Below are 19,892 nucleotides of genomic sequence, written 5' to 3'. Positions count from 1 at the left end.
TGTTGTTTTTTATTCTAAATGGATATTGACGTCAAGATGCTGCTTTTCACGCTGCTAACTTTTTTCAGTCCGAGTATTCTTGCTCAGTTTGATGATTCTGACCTTGAAGATGATAATTTGTCAGATTTGACAGACTTTGATTTGGATTTAGTGAGTGGTGTTTAAACCAAATTGTCAATAGGTCACACTGTGTACATTGGATAGTTACAACTGACAACTATGCAACACTACTGACAGTTTTCTGTCCTCAGGCTCCACGCAGAGTCCCTCGACAGGTGAAAGCCATGCTTACTAAGGTACATTTTCATGAAATGGGGTGCCCTTATGTTTCCCATGTATTTTGTGCTTCCTCAATTATACGTCACTGTCACAATTCCGTTTTGAGTAAATTGTATTCTATTGTTGGTGGGAGGAATGTGTTAAATTTGTCATCCCTAAATGTTCTTGGACAGTTGAGGCAGTTGCAGACGCGTTATGTGAGCCAAAGGAGATGAAGTGTTCTGGATATTTCTCCCAACATCTAGTCCACATTTTTGTAATGAAACTGCCAGCTCGTGATGTTTAATGCTCACTGCGTGGGTGCATATCCGATATGCGGATCAGTAGACTTTGTTGCAATAAAAACGTTTTGTACGACAATATTTTATGTAGCCTACTATCTGCGGTAATTCTGATATGTGGACACATGTATCTACTGTGCAGGAGTCCAAACCGCACATCCAGGAGCTATCAATAAAAACCACAATAATCTCTCGATACGCGTTTACGGCCGTGTCCTGCACCTTGCTCAACCGACACTCCGCTGCCGCGGAGGGCGTCTTCCAGTTCCAGATCCCCGCTGCTGCCTACATATCCAACTTCACCATGTAAGCTGTGCCGCGCACAGGCCGAGGCCGTGGTGCAGACGAATACTATTGTTTTTGTAAAGCCGATGCAGTTAATATTCTACAGTGTAATAGGCTATGTAGGCTAATCGTTTATGTGGTAGGCATTCCCCTTTTCATCCAAGTTGGTAAGAACATTTACCCCCATTTGCCCCTCTCAAAGCTTGCATGGTGGTCGGCTAGTCAATCATTGTGAGGGTTTATGATGGTGTCTGTTGCCATGGGAGAGGTTAACCAGGGGTTGGTGAGATACTGGCAGGTTTTACTCTGTTGTTACCCTGCTACAGCCACCTCTTCTCATTCTTTTACAGCAGCAGTAAATGGGCATAGAGGAGAATGGGCTTAGTAGTCTAACATTGGTTCTGCAATGGGAACTATTAGCAACAGCAACAAGGAGCCTTTGTGGAAATGACAACAATTTGTCCTTAATAAGACCTTGGCTGTAATTAGCAACCCTTGATTTAACCCTGTAATCCACAGGATAATTGGGGGCCGTATCTACGCCAGTGATGTCAGACCCAAGGAGAAGAAGGTCAAACAGGAGAAGGGCGGAGAGGCCAAGCCCCCGAACAAGGGGGACGGAGGCCAGGGGTAAGTGTGTGTGTGTGTGTGTGTGTGTGTGTGTGTGTTTGTGGTAAATTGAATGTCTTGTTTTTCTCTTCATGCTGTGCAGTCTGAGGGTTCTAGGGTTATGTTACTGAGCTTTAGCCACTTTCTGGCAACATGAACAGGTTGCCTCCTAAAAATCTTTTCACACATCTCTGGCCAGTGAGCCTATGTGTTTCTGACCACGTTTGATGGAAGCGTGGAATAATGTAATCCCTCTACGGACAAGTCTGTCACATAAATAAGAGACGGAATAAATGACATGAAGAAATGAGATCATATGTCGACTTGCCAGACCTAAAATGACTTAAATCAGTGACCTAAAGTGAGATAAATTCAGTTTCCTGATAAATACTATACTAAATACATACCAAGGCAGAAAGGGATAGATACAAGTGATTTTAGATAGAGATATGGATTGAGAAGGAGTGAAGAGAATGATATCTCTCCTCTGGTATGGAGTCTTTATTGGAGTGGTTCTGGGCTGAAGCTCAGGAGGAACTCTCCTGGCAGACACAGCACTTCCACACTGATGATGTCAGCTGTTGGACTGCATCTTCCAGCGCTCCACCGCTCCTCTCGTGCCTCTTCTCTCCTCCTCAATTTCTCCACATCTCTCTCTGCTTCTAATCTGCCCTGATTTCCCCCTTCCTCACTCTGACTCTTATTTTCCCCTCCTTATCCTTCCCCGTCTCCGTTTTCCCTTCCTATCGACCCCGCCCCTCCCCCCCGGCTCTACTCCATCCCCCTCCCTCTTCTCCTCTCTTCCTCACACACCAGTTCAGAGGCCGAGATGGAGCTGTTCCGGATGGCGGCCATTATCCCGGGGCGTAACCTGGCGGTCTTCCTGCTGACCTATGAGGAGCTGCTCCAGAGGAGGCTGGGCCAGTACGAGCATGTGACCAGCCTTAGGCCCCTGCAGCTGGTCAGCCGTCTGAGCGTGGACATCACGGTGGTGGAGCACTCCTCCATCACATACCTGGAGGTGCTGCCCTTACGCAACGGCAAGGCCAGCGGGGCTGCGGCCAAGGGGGCTAGCGCTAATGCTAAGACGCAGGGCAACACAGGTCTGTCTGTCTGTCTGGCCGTCTCTCCCCACCTCTCTAGCTCTCTCTGTCTCGGTCTGGTTTCTTTGGTTGGGATCGTCTCTGGGGGGGTGTTGATCTACTTTTTGCAGCCAGCTCAACACAAATACACATACCCCTGTTTGTTCTCACACTCTCCTTCTCCCGCCCACCAGGAAATCCCACACCCCCTGTTACCACGGCGATCAAACAGAACAAGAACGTCTGCAAGATCACCTTCAACCCAAACATTGTGCAGCAGGCCCAGATCACCACCAGCGGCATTCTTGGAGACTTTGTAGTGCGCTATGACGTGGAGCGGGAGATGGGGATAGGAGACATACAGGTCAGCTGTCTGGATTTCACCCTCTCCCCCATCTCTCTCTCTCTCTCTTGCACACTTGCAAACACTCACACACTATCCTGTCTGTGTGAATATTATATCACACCGTGGAAAAAGCCTGTCTACACACAATAGATAAAACATGTCAGTCCATGTAGATCTCCGTTTCACAGCTATAAAGAAAATATCATGCTTTGAATTAGGGTTCAAACACACAGATGCACATTTTCTTTTTTATGCACACATCCAACCACACGCAATTGATTTCCCAGACCTGGGAGAGCCTCCTGTCCTGGGCTGTACTGCAGTCCAACCAGCCCCCATATGTTCCAGCCCCCTCAACCCTGTGTGGGCGTGGAGCATGTTTTTATTTTATATTTTTAACATGGCTGCTAAATCATTGATATCCACTACAAACTCTGTATCCTGGATGTGTAGGCAGCTGTGTTCTGAATCTTTCACTTTTGCCCCAAGGTGTAAGTCACATCCCGGTCTATCCTCTCTCTTTCTTTGTCTCTCTTCACTAGGTTCTCAACGGCCATTTCGTCCACTATTTTGCGCCCAAAGACCTGCCGGCGGTCCCTAAGAATGTGGTGTTTGTCATCGACACCAGCGCCTCCATGGTCGGCACTAAGATGAGACAGGTAAACCGCTCGCACTCCAGTAAATCTTTGGAGTCAATTCACGGTCATGTTCAACCATGCTCTGGGCTAACAGCCAATGTGTGGATGGGATCAGTAAAAGATTTCCTTAATGCAGGTGTTCGTGAATTTCCAGGCAGTCGACTCAAGTTTCAGTTTTGTCGTGCAAAGTTTGAGTTTGAGTTTGTCCTTGGAGATCAGAACCAGAGTACCGGATAGTGGACCTGAGCCCTCTCTGGGGTCATCCTCCCACTTGGGGATGGGATTATCAGAGCTTCTCGTGTGTGTGGGTGACTACATGAGAATCCCCTAGCCACAGACAGACCCCAGCTGTTGCAGGACTGACACCAGTTCCAAACAGACCAGAGAGAAGATGGAATAGGAGAGAGCGAGAGAGAGAGAGAGAGAGAGAGAGAGAGAGAGAGAGAGAGAGAGAAAGAGAAAGAGAGAGAGTCAGTAGCTCTGGAGTAATGGAACTCTCCGGATGACGTCATGATCCCTCGCTCCGCCCCCCCACCACTCCACCATCCCACGCCTTGGCCCACTGGACTTCAGTGCAGAGAACAACACGAGCGCTTTGATCTCCCTCTACAATAGAGGGCTCAGTCTGACTCCCTCCGTCTGTTCTGACCCCCCCCCCCCACCCCACAGCCTATCAGCTGTGGTCTGGTAGCCCCCCTCCCCATCCTCTCCATCACACCCACATGGATGTTCTCATATACTTCATTTTTGATTCGTTATGAGCCTGTGCAGTTCAGTGTGAAGTAAAATAGTTCCAAATGTATGTGCCTTGTGTGTATGTGTACTGTTTGTGTGTATGTGTACTGTTTGTGTGTGTTAGGTCACGTGTACTTCTATGGATTGGTTAGTGTCTCTCCCCGATGGGGAACAGTTTGGGAATAGTGTGTACAAACCGACTGATGAAAACTTCTGACAATGAAAAAGATATTTGATCAACTGATGGGGGGAACACAATTCATCTGTATTATCTCTCTCTCTCTTCCTCCCTCTCTCTATGCTCCTCTCTCTCTCTCTCTCTCTCTCAGACTAAAGAGGCCCTGTTTACGATCCTGAGGGACCTGCGTCCAGGTGACCACTTTAACTTTGTCAGTTTCTCCAACCGCATCAAGGTGTGGAAGCCCAAATCCCTCGTTCCCGTCACGCCCCTTAACGTCAGAGACGCCAAGAAGTTCATTTACATGCTCACACCTACTGGAGGTGAGGGCCCTTTCTGACTCATGCTCTCTCGCCCAGTCTGTCTCCTGCATCCAATATACCTGCAATCACTATCCACTTTTTTTCACATATTTTTTCAGGCAGGGAACTTGTTGGCTCATTGTCAATCTTCAATAATACGTTCTGTATTCCTTGTGAGCAACACTTTAATGATGCAGTAAACAAGTTTGCAGCGCCAACCCTTTTCCCATCGCGCCTTCCACCTTCTTCACCAGGCACGGATATCAACGGCGCCATGCAGACGGGCTCCTCGTTGCTAAGCGACTACCTGTCCACGTCGGAGGGTGGTCAGAACAGCGTGTCGCTGATCATCTTCCTGACGGACGGCCGTCCCACGGTGGGCGTGCTGGAGTCGCCCCTCATCCTGGGGAACACGCGCGCCGCCGTGAGGGAGAGCTCCTGCGTGTTCACCATCGGCCTGGGGAACGACCTGGACTTCCGTCTGCTGGAGCGCATGGCCCTGGAGAACTGTGGCATGAGCAGGCGCATTCACGAGGACGCCGACGCCAGCGCTATGCTCAAAGGGTTCGTTTGTGTGTGTGTGTCTGTGTGTGTGTCTGTGTGTGTCTGTGTGTGTCTGTGTGTGTCTGTGTGTCTGTGTGTGTCTGTCTGTGTGTGTGTCTGGGTGTGTCTGTGTGTGTGTCTGTGTGTGTGTATGTGTGTGTCTGTGTGTCTGTCTGTGTGTGTGTGTATGGGTGTGTCTGTGTGTGTGTGTGTGTCTGTGTGTGTGTGTGTGTGTGTCTGTGTGTGTGTGTGTCTGGGGCTGTCTTGTGTTACTCTCCTGCATATTGATCTCCATCTCATTTAATCTGTCACTTGGATAGAAGTGAATCAGTTCCGAGCACTGCTCCTTTTCTGTCCTGCACTATACATGAAATGACGTTTTGCTAATCCCTCTCGCGACCCCCTCTTCATCATCCTCCTCTCCTCATCACTCATCATGCTAAGCTGGCTGGGGGGGCAAATGCAGCAGTGCTGACAACAGACCTTTTTAATCAACCAGGATCTCTGACAACTAGCAGCTTAAACGGCTTTCTCTCACACACACACACACACACACACAAACACATGCACATATGCGGATAGACAAAGGTCTCTTGCCTCTCAAACCTAACTTCCACGGTGATTCACACACACACACACACACACACACACACACACACACACACACACACACACACACACACACACACACACACACTTAGCTGTTTGTTTAGTCCTGGAGGAATGTATGTGTTGTTGGGAAACGTCTGTCTGAGTGTGTCTCAGGGTTAATAGACGGACTCTGGAGATAATAGCACAGGCTGCTCCGGCCTGAGTACTGGGTTCCAGACAGGAGGGAGTTTGCTCTGGTCTAAGGCTGGCTTAGGGGCCCAGCACCATGCAAACACACACAGCTCCCTCACACACTCAACAATCCTCTCCTATGCAGGCCTGGCTGTTGGTTTATTTGACACTGTCCACTCTTGAGGATATCCAAGCAAAAACACATCATGCGGTGTGTCATTTTGTAAATGAGGGGCTCGAATGGGAAAAAAAGCCTTAGGATTCTTTAATGTGCCTTTTGTTTAATCTCTTTCTCACTCTCTCTCTCTCTCTCTCTCTCTCTCTCTCTCTGTCTCACTGTGTCCTCCTCTCTCTGTAGGTTCTACGATGAGATAGGCACCCCTCTGCTGTCTGACATCAGGATCAACTACCCCGAGGACTCTGTGCAGTACGTCACACAACACCTCTTCAGCAACTACTTCAACGGCTCTGAAATCGTCATCGCCGGCAAACTCACCAATCAGAGCGCAGGATCCCTCCACGTTCAGGTCACGGCCAGCAGCAGCGACAAGAGCATCATCCTGGAGACCGACGTGCCGCTACGGCAACGGGAGGTGGAGACGGAGAGGCACGTGAAGACGGCGGCGGAGGTGGGGGTGAAGGCGGGGGCGGCGGGGCTGACTGACAGCGTGGGGTCACTGGCGAAGGACTTTGTGGAGCGTGTGTGGGGTTTCCTGAGTGTGAAGGAGGGGCTGCGCGAGCGACTGCGGAGTCACACCAGCGCAGAGAGGGAGGGGCACACCCAGCAGGCCACTAACCTGTCGGTGGCGTACCACTTCCTGACTCCCCTCACCAGCCTGGTGGTGGAGAAACCTCAGGTCCTCCCTGATGGCACCATGGCTGGCCCAGACCCCACTCCCACCCCCGGCCCCATCCCAGACACTGACAAGGCCTCCTCGGCCAATGAGCTGTCAGAGGACTCAGAGGTAGACACGCCCCAGAGCCTCCACAGGAACGAGAACCAGTCTGGCCAAAAGACTTCCGGTGTTGCCAAGACGACGGGTGAGGCTCGTGGCCTGATCTGACCTCGGGTTGTTATTGGATGACGTGGTGTGAACAACAAGGTACAATGTAATTTACTGTGTTGTTTCTATAGGTCAAGTCCAGAAGAAGCCAGTCAAAAAATCCATTACACTCTCCAGAACATCAGGTAATTGATCTGAGATAGAATATGTACTGTGAACACAGTCTCTTCTCTCCCTCTTTCTCTCTCTCTCTCTGTGGCCCTGTAATTTATGCGCTCGTCAGACAGTCATGATCACAGTACGAGATTCCTCTGAACCTGGCCTAGAAAGAACAGTGTACAGGGTCTAATTGAAATACCAGCACTGGGACCGGCGGCAATTACACACACAAACACACAGTTAGGGAGTGGGGTGTGGGACTGTGTGAGACTGAGAGAGAAAAGAGTGTGTGTGTGTGTGTTCCAGTAAAAGGAGAGATGTGAGATGCCATCAGAGACAGGGAGGGTTAATGACCCCATCATTACCATGGCTCTGTCATCTTCACTCATATGCACCCTCCTCTTCAGTTCTCTCTTCCCATCCTCCGGACTTCTCATCTCTTATCACATGGTAGCTCTGCTATCAGATGTAACACAGAAAATGTCACATGTAGACACGAAGATGATTGCACACAGTAGCTCTCACACAAACATGACGAAAAGTATTGTTCCTCTTGTGGAATTCTCTTCCTGACTGCCTTCCTTACTCACTCACAAACACTTACATTGTAGTGGAGGTGCTGTTTAAACTGGGGCTGCGCTGCGCAGCTCCCAACAGCCAACCACGCCTCTGTCACCCAGCAGTACTGCTGGGTTTCCACACTTCTCTGACCCCCCCTCTATGTCCCTGTCTTCCACAGCGGATGGGGACCCCCACTTTGTGGTGGAGTTCCCCCTCAGTAAACTGGCGGTGTGCTTCAACATCAACGGAGAGCCGGGACACATCCTCCGCCTTGTGTCTGACCACAGGCACTCTGGTAACGCTCTGCTCTAATCTGCTCTACTCTACTCTGCTCTGCTCTACTCTACTCTACTCTGCTCTACTATGCTCTACTCTACTCTGCTCTACTCTGATATACTCTACTCTGCTCTACTCTGATCTACTCTACTCTGATCTACTCTGATCTTCTACTCTGCTCTACTCGTATCTACTCTGATCTACTCTGCTCTTCTCTAATCTACTCTGCTCTACTCTGCTCTACTCTGATCTACTCTGCTCTACTCTACTCTGATCTACTCTGCTCTACTCTGCTCTACTCTGCTCCTCTCCTCCCCGTCAGACTCATTCACAGATCGAACAACAACAACATCATTCAGTCTACACTACCTTAAGGACCTAAGATCCATTCCGATGACCAATTGTGTGTCTGCGTGTAGGTGTGACGGTGAACGGTGCGCTGATCGGAGCCCCGGCTCCAGCAGGCAGTCACAAGCAGCAGCGCACCTACTTCAGCACCATCACAATCGTGGTGAAGCAGCCCAGCCACGCATACATAGAAATCACCCCAAAGAAGGTCATCCTGGACGGACGGGACCGCATGATCCTGCCCTGCGACACCACCGTCTCGGTGGAGAGCGGTGGGCTGGCGGTGGCCATCATGGGGAAAGCCAACGTGACAGTGACCATAGGGGGAACCATCAGTTTTGTCATTCTGGTGCACCAGTATAAGAACCCAGCACCCTACCAGAGAGACCATCTTGGCTTCTACATCTCCCAGAGCAAGGGCTTGTCTCCCAGCTGCCACGGACTGCTAGGTAGGTGCCACACATCGTTAGTAGTATAGGGAGTAGGGAGTCAGGTGGCTGAGCGGTGAGGGAATCGGGCTAGTAATCCAAAGGTTGCCAGTTCGATTCCCGGCCGTGCCAACTGACGTTGTGTCCTTGGGCGAGGCACTTCACCCTACTTGCCTCGGGGGAATGTCCCTGTACTTACTGTAAGTCGCTCTGGATAAGAGTGTCTGCTAAATGTCTACATGTAAATGTAAATAGTTGGGGAGGTGCTAGAGGGTGTGGATGTGTTTTGTGTGGTTGTATATCCTGTAACTCTGACCCTGTTTGGATTTACTTCCAGGTCAGTTCCTATTTGAGGACGTGAGCCTGGCAGAGCTTCCTGTCAATGGCACATCGCCAGGAGACAAAGTGTCAACTGTCCTGAAGGTCAAAGGTCGCTCGGTGCCCGTGGTCCAAAAGACCAGGCGCATCTACAGCGGGACGCAGAGCGTGGACTGCTGGTTCGCCAGAAACAACGCCGCCAAGCTTGTTGATGGCGAGTACGAGAACTATGTGGTGTCACATCTGTTTGACACCGGGGACTGGCCCCACGGGGACAACAGAGCCTGAAGTCTCAGCCAATTAGGATCATGGAAATGGACCTGTCCCACAAACATGAACTGCAGCACTGCCTTGACATCCCCCTTCTTGACCACAGCTTCATTAGACTATCGTCTTTAAATCCCACCCCTTTACTCCAAACATCTCCTTGTCTCATGCACGACCACCTTTCTAGCAAGCCAGCCATCTGCTTTTCTCAAGGACACTTTAATCAAATCTCCATCATCAATACTGTTGAATATATTTTTTTACTATTTCTAATCTATGTAATAAGGACTTTGATGTGTATCATTTTATACTCAATGTTTACTTATAAATAACATTTTGCATGTTGTAAATATAACCAAGCAGGCAACACCTGCTTATGATATAGACACAAACCGTGTTGTCAAATGCAGCTCAATGGAGTTTTCCTAAGGTGTCATATTAGCAAAAGCCTTATCCAAATACCACAAGTTTCCTGATATTCTGTAACAAGCTGTCTGTACTCCCTCATAGAACAAACATGTAAACCATGTTGGAGATCATGAAAGTGGAGACACTGCTCAGGATCACACCTGGTCAGACCCGATCCCACCCCTGTAACTAACCCTCTCCTCCGTCCCACCACCAATAACTGGCCTCTTCCAGGCCTCCCCAGCCCTATACCTGCCTCCCCCTCCCCACTCCCCTGTCATCAGCTGGGGGTCACAGGGCTACTGGCCCCGCCTCCACAGGTGTGCTGCTGGCCTCCCTGCTCAGGTGTCTGTCAGCACCCTGAGAGGCCAGGCCACCACAGGAATTCACCTCTCCACCCTTGTTCATGTATCAACAGCTTTATTTGTAGTATAAAGAAATGACAATCATATCAATGTTATAATAACAAAATGGTCCAAAGATGGCAGCTATAATGTTCTCATATTATCGCACGGAAGTTCTCATATTTCATTCACAACTCATGATTCTGTTTGTACAAACGTGATAAACTGGAATAATACAAAATGTTAAAAAAAAAAAGAAATACAAAAAGATTGAAACAGATTAGCTAGAAGTCACCAAGTGTAAACATTGTGTAGTGGTACTGGTCCTCACATGAATGGTTCTAAATCCAAACAGAAAACCTAACAGAAATAAATGGACCAAAATTTAACAAACACATAACAAAGATAGTGGTACTTAGATTGAAGCACAAACAGTTTTATATTTGCAAAAATAAATACTTTGGGTTTTTCAGATTAATCCTGAACAGTCTGTCTCTCACTGAGTGAGTACTGTGTTGGCAAAAAACCATGAGATCATTACCTTACATATTTCACAACTGATCACACTTTATGGAATGATTAAGTCTATACATTGAAGTGTGTAAAATACACACAAAACAAATAAATACATCAGATCACTCAAGTTTTAATAAATATTTTGGTCCACACTCCATTGTGCATTGCAGAAACACATATCTCTTCGATCAAATAGTTGAATAAACCCCAAACCATCCTAGATTCAGGAATATAAAGTCAGGTGGTCCCTTATATTTCCCCACCTGCAGAAATAGCCCATTGAGGACCACGTTTACAAGCGTGTTTGTTAGAAATATCTTCTCTGTAAGTTCCCTGACCTAAAGGAACATAAGAGAAAGCGATGGCTGACACCTATCCTACGAGTGTTCTCTCTGGTGAGAGAAGCTAGATGTTGACACAGTGTACTGGGCCCCAGGACACCCATGTGAGAGAAATTACAGACCATTTAAAAGGAAGGAAGGTTGGGTTTGAAGACAGATTCATCATCATAAAAAGAAAAAAAAATACCGCAGTATTCATCTAACGATCTTGTGGTCTTTGGAAGAGGATATGTTTTGAAGGAGCTCTTCAGAAATCATCTTTGCCTCCAAAATCCCCTGGTCTACTGTAAGTTGACAGATGTCCTCCTGGTCTACTGTAAGTTGACAGATGTCCTCCTGGTCTACTGTAAGCGTACAGATGTCCCCCTGGTCTACTGTAAGTTGACAGATGTCCTCCTGGTCTACTGTAAGCGGACAGATGTCCTCCTGGTCTACTGTAAGCGGACAGAGTCCTCCTGGTCTACTGTAAGCGGACAAATGTCCCCCTGGTCTACTGTAAGTGGACAGATGTCTTGGACGGGGTCTGCCTGTGCTTGGTTCTGTGTGTGTGTGTGTGTGTGTGTGTGTGTGTGTGTGTGTGTGTGTGGGGGGGGGGGGGGGGGGGGGGTTCCAGGGCTACACCTCCACCCAGCCTGGTACCATAGACCCTCCCTGGGGGGTTAAGTCGGAGTCTTGTCTGAGACCTGCCTCCTCTTCCTCAGATGGGTCGTCTGTGTCTGCCGTCAGCAGGACCTGGACATGAGAGAGACGACACAGGTCAGTGGACGACAACACACACACCAACACTCTACAATTTGCGACAGTCAGTGAGCACAGACACACACAGCAGTTTTCAGCCATGGCAAGTGTCTAAATACTTCAATTCCCTCACTCTTAACCCTTGTGTTATCTTTGGGTCATTCTGACCCATCAGTCATTGTGACCCACCGTTGTATTGCGACAACTTTACCGCATACAAAAACAAAGTGAAGCATTTTCTTTTAACCGTTGGGCTGTCTCAGACCCCCCACATTGCAAAGGTTAAAAGAAAATTATATTTATTTGTTTTTGTATTGGGAAAATTATATTTATTTGTTTTTGTATTGGGTAAAATTGGGTAAACACAACGATGGTTCGTTATGAACCTTTGGGTCATGTGACCTGAAGGCAGCACAAGGGTTAAGTTGTAAAATGACATTCCCCATGTGGAATATTCTCCAGACTGCCCAGTTCCACAGATAGAATTCCATAACACCATAATGTTTATGGCATCATAAAAGGCCTATATGTGGAGACGAGACGGGTCTGGAGAGCATTTGGATAAGGCGAGGAGGAGATTCAGGGTTTGCTAGCAGGGAAGCTCAGTTCTGCTGCACCTTCACATATCTACTGGCACACACACACACTTACTATGACTCAATCAGGCTGACCTAGGGCCATATTAGAGCCAAATCTGACCACACTATGTTACACCCTCTTCCCCAACACTGTCCTCATCAATGCCTCTCTCTCTGGCTTGTTCTTCCTCCTCCACTCTGCTCTGCTTTCCATAACTTCAGTGCATGGAAACCAATGCCAAATGTCACTATTATTCACATTATGAAGGGATGATTTGTGAGCATTTGGCAGAGGACCAGGGGAAAAGAGAGAGACGGAGAGAGAAGGAATAGTCCGGATCGCAAAAGAAATATGCCCGCTTGTCACAGTCACCGATTCCACAGTGTGAAAGGTCATACTAGATATTAGTCATTCTAGATATTGTGTGTGAGTGCATGTGTGTATTAGAAAGTATAGGCTAATGGAAACACACTGACTGGCGTCTGTGTAGGGGGCCAGTTCTCTGATTCTACACACCACAAGGAGAGCTTTGTTACACAGGCTGAGAGAGTACTGAGCCCTGGCTTCATGCACACCCCCCCCGTCAGGCTGACAACACCGCACATATTCCACACAACACAGCACCAACTAGAGACATTTGACTGATCCCACTCTGACACAATACGGGTCACCCTATAGCATGCACTGCACTGCACCCAAACATCAGACTGCACAGTCAACCCAGGTCTCTGCACCTCTGAAGGAATCTTGCAAGACAGTTTCACATTTGTCATGACAACTTGGATAGCCGAGAATGATTTTTCCAATACTTTATGGAGTGACTCACATTACACGGCCTAATCTTATACACAAGGGGCGTGAAACTGGACCATACCGAAAAAATACCACGAATGACTGAGAGAAATAGAGGGGAGACTAAATAAAAGAGGGTGGGCACCCTGAAACAACAGGTGCAGACGGACCGAAACACTGTGGAAAACACATCAGCATCACAGCTCTCACACACACACTACCATCCTCTCTCTTCTGTTTCCATTAACATGATGAGGGAGGCCTTCATCCCACCCCATGGGGGTCTGCAGTGTTCTGGGGATGTTTGGTGGGAAAGGAACAGTCGTACCCCAGGGATTTCAATGTTTGGATCATCAAATGCAATCCCCCTCATGCGACAGCGACGCAGCAGCACGTATAACAGCTGAAGCAATCTGTAGACTCTTACGATTAACACGCTGTGAAAGGGCAATTATTGAATTACAAATCCCTACAGCTCCTTTTCAGAGGACTTGGTCCCAGGTCCTTACTACCTGGTCGATGAGGTCAGTGTTAGTTCTTACCCTTGACTCCTCGTCTGTAACCCACGGCGATCCTTCAGCCTTCTCCGGGGATCCACAGTTGTCGTCCAGGCTCTTCAGGCTCTTGTACTTCCTCATCATCAGACTGTCCACCACCCAGAACATGATGGACTGCAAGGGGCGCCACAGAGCAAGGCAATCACACATACAGAACCGTGTACAGGCCCTTCAGGCACAACACTAGAACACTACAGGCCATTATAAAAAGAAACAGATCACCGAAATACTGTAAAACATTGAATATCCTTGGTCTTATTCTGTAGTTTCTTAATGCATTATTTGTTTGTCTCTTTAGATTAGAGCATCTGTTCAATGACTAAAATTGTCAAATGTAAAACTGCAAGAGAGCAGTGTGTGAGCGCGGTGTGTGAGCGCGGTGTGTGAGCGCGGTGTGTGAGCGCGGTGTGTGAGCGCGGTGTGTGAGCGCGGTGTGTGAGCGCAGCACGACGGTGTGACCCTTACGTTGACAATGAAGGGCACGACGAGCATGACCAGCAGCAGCTCCAGCTGGGGGCTGGGGATGTAGTCAAGCAGCACCTGCTGCAGCTGGGATAGCAGCACAGTGTTAACCACACACACACACAGAGAGAGACACACACACACACAGAGGGGGAAATTCCAATGTAGTTTGTCCCATGCAAATGAAACACGATGTTATTAGCAGTTTGTGTTCGTACACAAACACCCTCTCTCCAGGAGAAATAATACCCTCCCCCCTGCTAAAAAAAAAGTCATAAATCAAAGAAATATACAAAAGGATGTATAGGGAAAACCGAGCTACGGCTACAGGGAGAACTTAAGAAGGGATGCTGTGGGCCCAACAATCCCCTCATATCTGAGGAATGCAGGACTGAAAAGGACTGCAGCAAAGACTCATCCCAGAAGAGACTGCTGCTGCAGGTCCAAATAAACAAACAAGATCCAGTCCCTAAGACACACAAAAAACAATCGGGGGCGCCAGATCGCTCAGAGGCTGCATTACATTAACTCTGCTGAATGTTCCCACTGGAATCAAAGACAACACTCTTTGTTCCGCAGAAAACCTTTTCATCCCCTCTTCTCCGGGTTTGGCCTGTGCTTTTTGCTGACTTCCATATCTCACAGGAGCAAATACTTTCAAATGATTAGCAGAAGCAGAGAAACAAGGGTAACACAAAAGACAGATTTCCTCTGTCCTGAGCACACAGTATTATGGGTAGGCTATATTTAGAAGCACTCAATCCTCTCAGGGTGAGGGTCAGGCGGGGTCGGGTTGGGGGCAGGATGTGCACTCACCTTTGTCCAACCAGGGATGAGGAGCACCACACTGACCATGCTCTTCTCCAGCACCATGATGAGCAGGTAAACACAACACTGGCCGAGCCATGCTGCCGCCTGGGGTGGGTCCCCTGGACACACACATCACACAGGTCATGACGGCGGTCTAACACACACACACACGCTGACCAGACCATATAGGGTTCTGGTTAGGGAGGACATGCAGCAAGTCTGGATGGGTGACATGAATTTCTAAACACAGAAGCTCAGTGTGCTCGTCTAAACCTGTCTCAGGTGCACTGTTGCATTTCTCTGTCATCACAGCACACACATAAAGGGACAAGAGTCTGTCATTAACACACACACACACTCCACCTGGGAACAGGATGGAGGGAGAAGGTGAGAGGGGGAAGAGAGCAGGAGAACGAGGACAGAGGGAGAGAGAAAATGAGCAGAGGATAAAGAGGGCAAAGAGACAAGGACCAATAACCTTAAGCAGACATCCCAGTGATAAAGATAACAGACACTGCAGCGGACATTTGGGGAAAAGGTGACCAGAAGTGGAGATCTGTGAAACTAAACTCCACACATGACCAGTGGCACAGCTGTATTTCTAATCTCTTTAAATAATCAATGGAAAAATCATGACCAACTTGGCCTCTGTGTAGATCATAAATTGACCACAAGGCAAAAAAGTATTTTAGCAGATGATCGTCATTTCAATGTTGTGTCGGTTTCATGTGCTTCATATAAAACCAGCAACTGTGGAACCATTGAACAAGCGGAGTGACTGGCTCCAACCTCTGAGGCCATCCCAGTCCCCCCCTCCTTCTTTTAGCAGCTGGAGGTTCTCCATCTATCCCTCTGTGGACGTTCTCTGTCTTTCTGTCTAGCTCATAAACCAACAGCGGCCCCCAGTGGTGAAATACAGTACAGCCTGTGTTTATGAGGTCCAATGTTAAAGAACCTGGGCACGATCTCTCTGCCGTCACAGCTAGCAGAGCAGCACAGCCACAGGTGGCTCCCAGTCCCTCTGTCCCCTGGCCGACCCCCAACCGTCTGTCACGGCCTCCACCCGCCACATGTTTCCTGCTCACCGTATTCTCCAAAGATGAGCAGCGTGTACTGCTTGTGCTCCACCACCTTCGACACCACCTTCACCCCCGCCCAGATCACCAGCATCCCCAGGGTAGCATCCAGGAGGAAGTTCATGAGATACCTGGTGAGACCGATCGCACCACAGCACATTCAGCACAGGGCGTGGGGGATTATAATTGGCGGAGCCATTTAAGAGACTGACGCAATCATCCAATCGGGTACTTACAAGGAGCAGGAGTCCTCCTCAGTGAGGGTGGAGAGGAAAACGTTGGCGAAGTGGATGAACAGAGCGCCGATAGCCTGCTTGGACGTGTCGAAGAACCTGCACCGTGGGTAAATGGTAGGAAAGAGTACACAGATGCCAACTGTTTAGACCACGTGGACCCATACCAAGGGGAGTGGAGGCAGGGTGTGGGATCTAGAAGCACAAAGTTGTAATCAAAGTTAAGGATGAGAACAGAAGCATCTCTCACCAGATCCTCCAAGGCCTTCTGATCCCTACAGGCTCCCGGAACCTCTTCACTATAGACACAGAGAGAGATTACAGTTTGGAAAAATACTCTTTTTTGTGAGGAGGGCATGAGCATGGCCTGTGGGCAAACTGGGCATTATCACATTCAGGCTCCAGGACAGGAAGAAGTCATAAAGAGAGAGCAGAGAGGAACACTTCTGTGGTGGACCAAAACAGCCCTCATTCCTGTAGCTGCTGGTCTAGCTCGGGGCTAAGATAGACATATTGTTATCCAGTTTAACACACGCTCTGACATGTGAGGCTGTGACGGCCCATGTGAAAACGTTATTGACAGGAAGATGTCCCACACTGACTCGGTTTGGTCATAAATTTACCACAAGGCAGGAAGGCTGGTCTGTGTCTTAAATGGGAGGTAAACCAAGCTGTATTTTCAACAATTACATGTTCAGAATGTTTTACACTGCAAGAGCTTTGGCTGACTGGGTGGGGTGATCGGTCATTCAATGAGAGGAAGTCCCCAAAAATAGCAAGGAGGAAGAGAATTATAAACAAAAATGGCTGCCCTTTGGCAAGGAGAGGGTTGGAAAGGTCTGGGTGTAAACAGTATAGTGTCTCTGTATACCAGCACTATTCCGGACTGATTGGACTGTGATTTCCCAGTAGCATATTTTAAGATATGGTCTGTAACATAATGTGCCATATCCAAGGAACATACACCCATAGGCACTGCGGACGCAAACTGTTGGTTAATTATTGATCTTTTTGCTAATAAGTAACAGTTTGGAGGTTGCTGGATCAATGATCCTCTATACTCACCTTTAGAGTCTGCTCCCATGTTGAGTTCCTTCCCTTTTTAACACTTATATACATTTGAGACCCACAAACTCAGCAGGTCACTGGTGGCAGAGAACCTAGTATTCTTTACTGCTTCATCTTGCTACATCCTCTTTACCAAAACTAACCCTTAACATCTTGTGTTAAGGGTTAGTTTTGGTTCAAGTCCCCTTTTTTAAAACACTTCCACAATTGCTCATCTGGCATTCTTTCCAGTTTTCCTGACATCATTTTGTACATTTTCACATTTCCAAATGCACACTAAAGGTGTAATAAGGATATAGAGTCTGCAAGTAATTATTTAAAGAAAAGGCTCTCATAGTAGATGACAGCGTGATGTAGCTTTAACCCAGACACGCTGAAACGCAACACTTCATCGGTTGGAAAAGTAAAACTAAATATCTACTGAATAAATTTGATAAATATGGATGAGACAGTAGGGTATATTTCTGACAGGGCTCCATAGTTTCCTGACAGATGAACAAACCAGTGGCTCAATCCATGTCAATAGTTGTTATGTTAAAGAATTACGAGATGATTATTGTCATAGAGGTCTAAGGATAACTGGCTGTAATTTAAGCCAACGGTTATACTTCTATTTTATAATTAATTAACTCAAATGAATGACTTACACTCATTTCTAAACGTAGGCTGTGAATGCCTAAGGAAAAAAAAGAAAAAAAGAAATGCAGCCACGTGGGATTGGGGGTCCCCTTTAAATATGTTTACATAGTTTCTGTGTACGTGTAACACGGCAGTTTGAATCTGTAAAGGTAAGGCAACTGAATGCTCTACATTCAAGCACTCTGAAACATTGTTTCCGCGAGCTATTGTGGAATTGCATACTTACGCATTAAAGTGCTGAAAGCCACTACAGCGAGCAGTCCCTGGATCAATACGCCGAATCTGTTGGTTAGAGCTCCGTTGTCGCATCCGTGGGGATTTGCCTTTGTAATGTCAGACATGTTCGACATTTCAAACACGCCACTGTTAAACAGTCTTTTCACCAAAAAGATACCGTCGTACCCGTGCATGTCCATGTCGGAGAGAATAAAAACAATCCCTGACAAAAGGTGCTGGGCGCTTTCTCTGTTGCCAATGTTCGTTTCCTTCGAAAATGGACATGCATCAAACTGATAACAATAAACGATGCCCCTTTTTATGATTAAGATAAGTTGATAATGCTTTATCCAAGAAACTTTGACGGAGTTCTGCGTTCTGTTGTCAACCTAACATCCATGTTCAAAACAACGACTGTAGGCTATGTGGGGCTCTGACGTCACCTCCTGCTGATGAATTCTTTCGATCGGTGTGAATACAACGGTCTTTGTTCCTTTTGTTTGTGGCTGATCATGTGCGCTCGTGTCCCCCCAGCAGGGAGCAGATGCTAAAGGAATAGAAAATAATCCAACTAATCGAATTCCTCTGTATCAATAATTAAGTGAATTATCTTTTCAAGTTTCGATTGTTGTATCCACGTTGAAAGAGTCATAGACCAAAACTCAGTTGAATGCTAAATGCATGTTTTAGGATAATGTATTTGTAGGAAATTATTATGCTAATTGCAGAAACAAAAATATTTGACACAGTTTAATTACGTAGGCCATTGGAAAACATATTGAGCTTACATTTTACATTTACATTTAGTCATTTAGCAGACGCTCTTATCCAGGGCGACTTGCATTAAGTACAGGGACATTCTCCCCGAGGCAAGTAGGGTGAATTGCCTTGCCCAAGGACACAACGTCATTTATCACTGCCGGGAATCGAACCAACAACCTTCTGATTAATAGCCCGACTCCCTAACCGCTCAGCCATCTGACCCCCAGCTTGGTTTTGGAGGGCGGCCTACTTGGAAGGTTCTCGATTGTTCGTTCCGGTGCCTAATTGCCAGTCCGTTCTAAAAGCCGAGACCATACTGCCCCATGGAAAACATGCTTTGTTTCAAAATAGATTATTTTAATTACAAGGTATATATCAAAATGCCTCCGTTCCTCTGAGTTGCGCACAGAAGGCTACAGTATAGGTCGCACGTGGGGGATAATCCCATCTCCCGTGCGCTTGGTAAAGCTTCTTCTTTGGCAGATTAATACCGCGCGCCTTTAGCCATCTGTTACCAGCACTTCTGCACCTCTCAGCCAGGTTAAAGCCAATATCTCCCTTACTGGGGTTGGACTGGGTTATTACACCGCAAGATCCGCCTTACCGGGGTGCGGATGAGTCCACAGTATAGGATTGGCAATCCATATGAGTCAGTGTCAGTAACGAGAGGTTTTAAAAATTAAAAAAATCCACCAGCTGACTAAATGGTGTCAACTGGCAAATTGTGATCAGAATAAGTGCCTCAAGTGTCCTTAAACGAGGCTTATTTGTCTTGTCCATCCTTGCCCATTGGTATGACTCTGACATGATAATCATGTTTAATAAATTAATAATAATTCAGGTACTTGGCATATCAAGTAAACGGTATGCTAAAACAAGTAACATAGGCCTAAACACAAAGGCCTGACTATTTTGACTGTTTTGGACTA

The 19,892-nt window shown here is 47.5% G+C and overlaps 2 protein-coding genes across 3 annotated transcripts; one reads left to right on the top strand and one right to left on the bottom strand.

Moving 5' to 3' along the window:
- Positions 1-3: 3 nt before the first annotated feature.
- Positions 4-10,652, top strand: itih5 (inter-alpha-trypsin inhibitor heavy chain 5). Its single transcript, XM_067254056.1, has 14 exons — positions 4-150; positions 252-296; positions 703-866; positions 1,365-1,475; positions 2,271-2,557; positions 2,731-2,900; positions 3,425-3,541; positions 4,585-4,756; positions 4,990-5,299; positions 6,420-7,102; positions 7,197-7,250; positions 7,964-8,080; positions 8,481-8,858; positions 9,175-10,652. The coding sequence occupies exons 1-14, from the start codon at positions 19-21 to the stop codon at positions 9,441-9,443; spliced, it is 3,009 nt and encodes a 1,002-aa protein (XP_067110157.1). The 5' UTR covers positions 4-18; the 3' UTR covers positions 9,444-10,652.
- A 934-nt stretch (positions 10,653-11,586) lies between these two features.
- On the bottom strand, positions 11,587-18,529 carry tmem110l (transmembrane protein 110, like). Of its 2 annotated transcripts, XM_067254059.1 has the most exons (8): positions 18,212-18,529; positions 16,529-16,577; positions 16,282-16,377; positions 16,055-16,176; positions 14,976-15,088; positions 14,163-14,246; positions 13,683-13,811; positions 11,587-11,763 (listed from the first exon to the last, which is right to left on the bottom strand). In XM_067254059.1, the coding sequence occupies exons 1-8, from the start codon at positions 18,399-18,401 to the stop codon at positions 11,647-11,649; spliced, it is 900 nt and encodes a 299-aa protein (XP_067110160.1). In that variant the 5' UTR covers positions 18,402-18,529; the 3' UTR covers positions 11,587-11,646. The 2 variants fall into 2 exon arrangements, with proteins under 2 accessions (XP_067110160.1, XP_067110161.1); XM_067254060.1 differs by lacking the exon at positions 14,163-14,246.
- Positions 18,530-19,892: the final 1,363 nt, after the last annotated feature.

This window comes from Osmerus mordax, chromosome 17 (genome assembly GCF_038355195.1).
Source record: "Osmerus mordax isolate fOsmMor3 chromosome 17, fOsmMor3.pri, whole genome shotgun sequence".
NCBI classification, from domain to species: domain Eukaryota; kingdom Metazoa; phylum Chordata; class Actinopteri; order Osmeriformes; family Osmeridae; genus Osmerus; species Osmerus mordax.
This window is presented reverse-complemented; position numbering and strand designations above follow the sequence as displayed.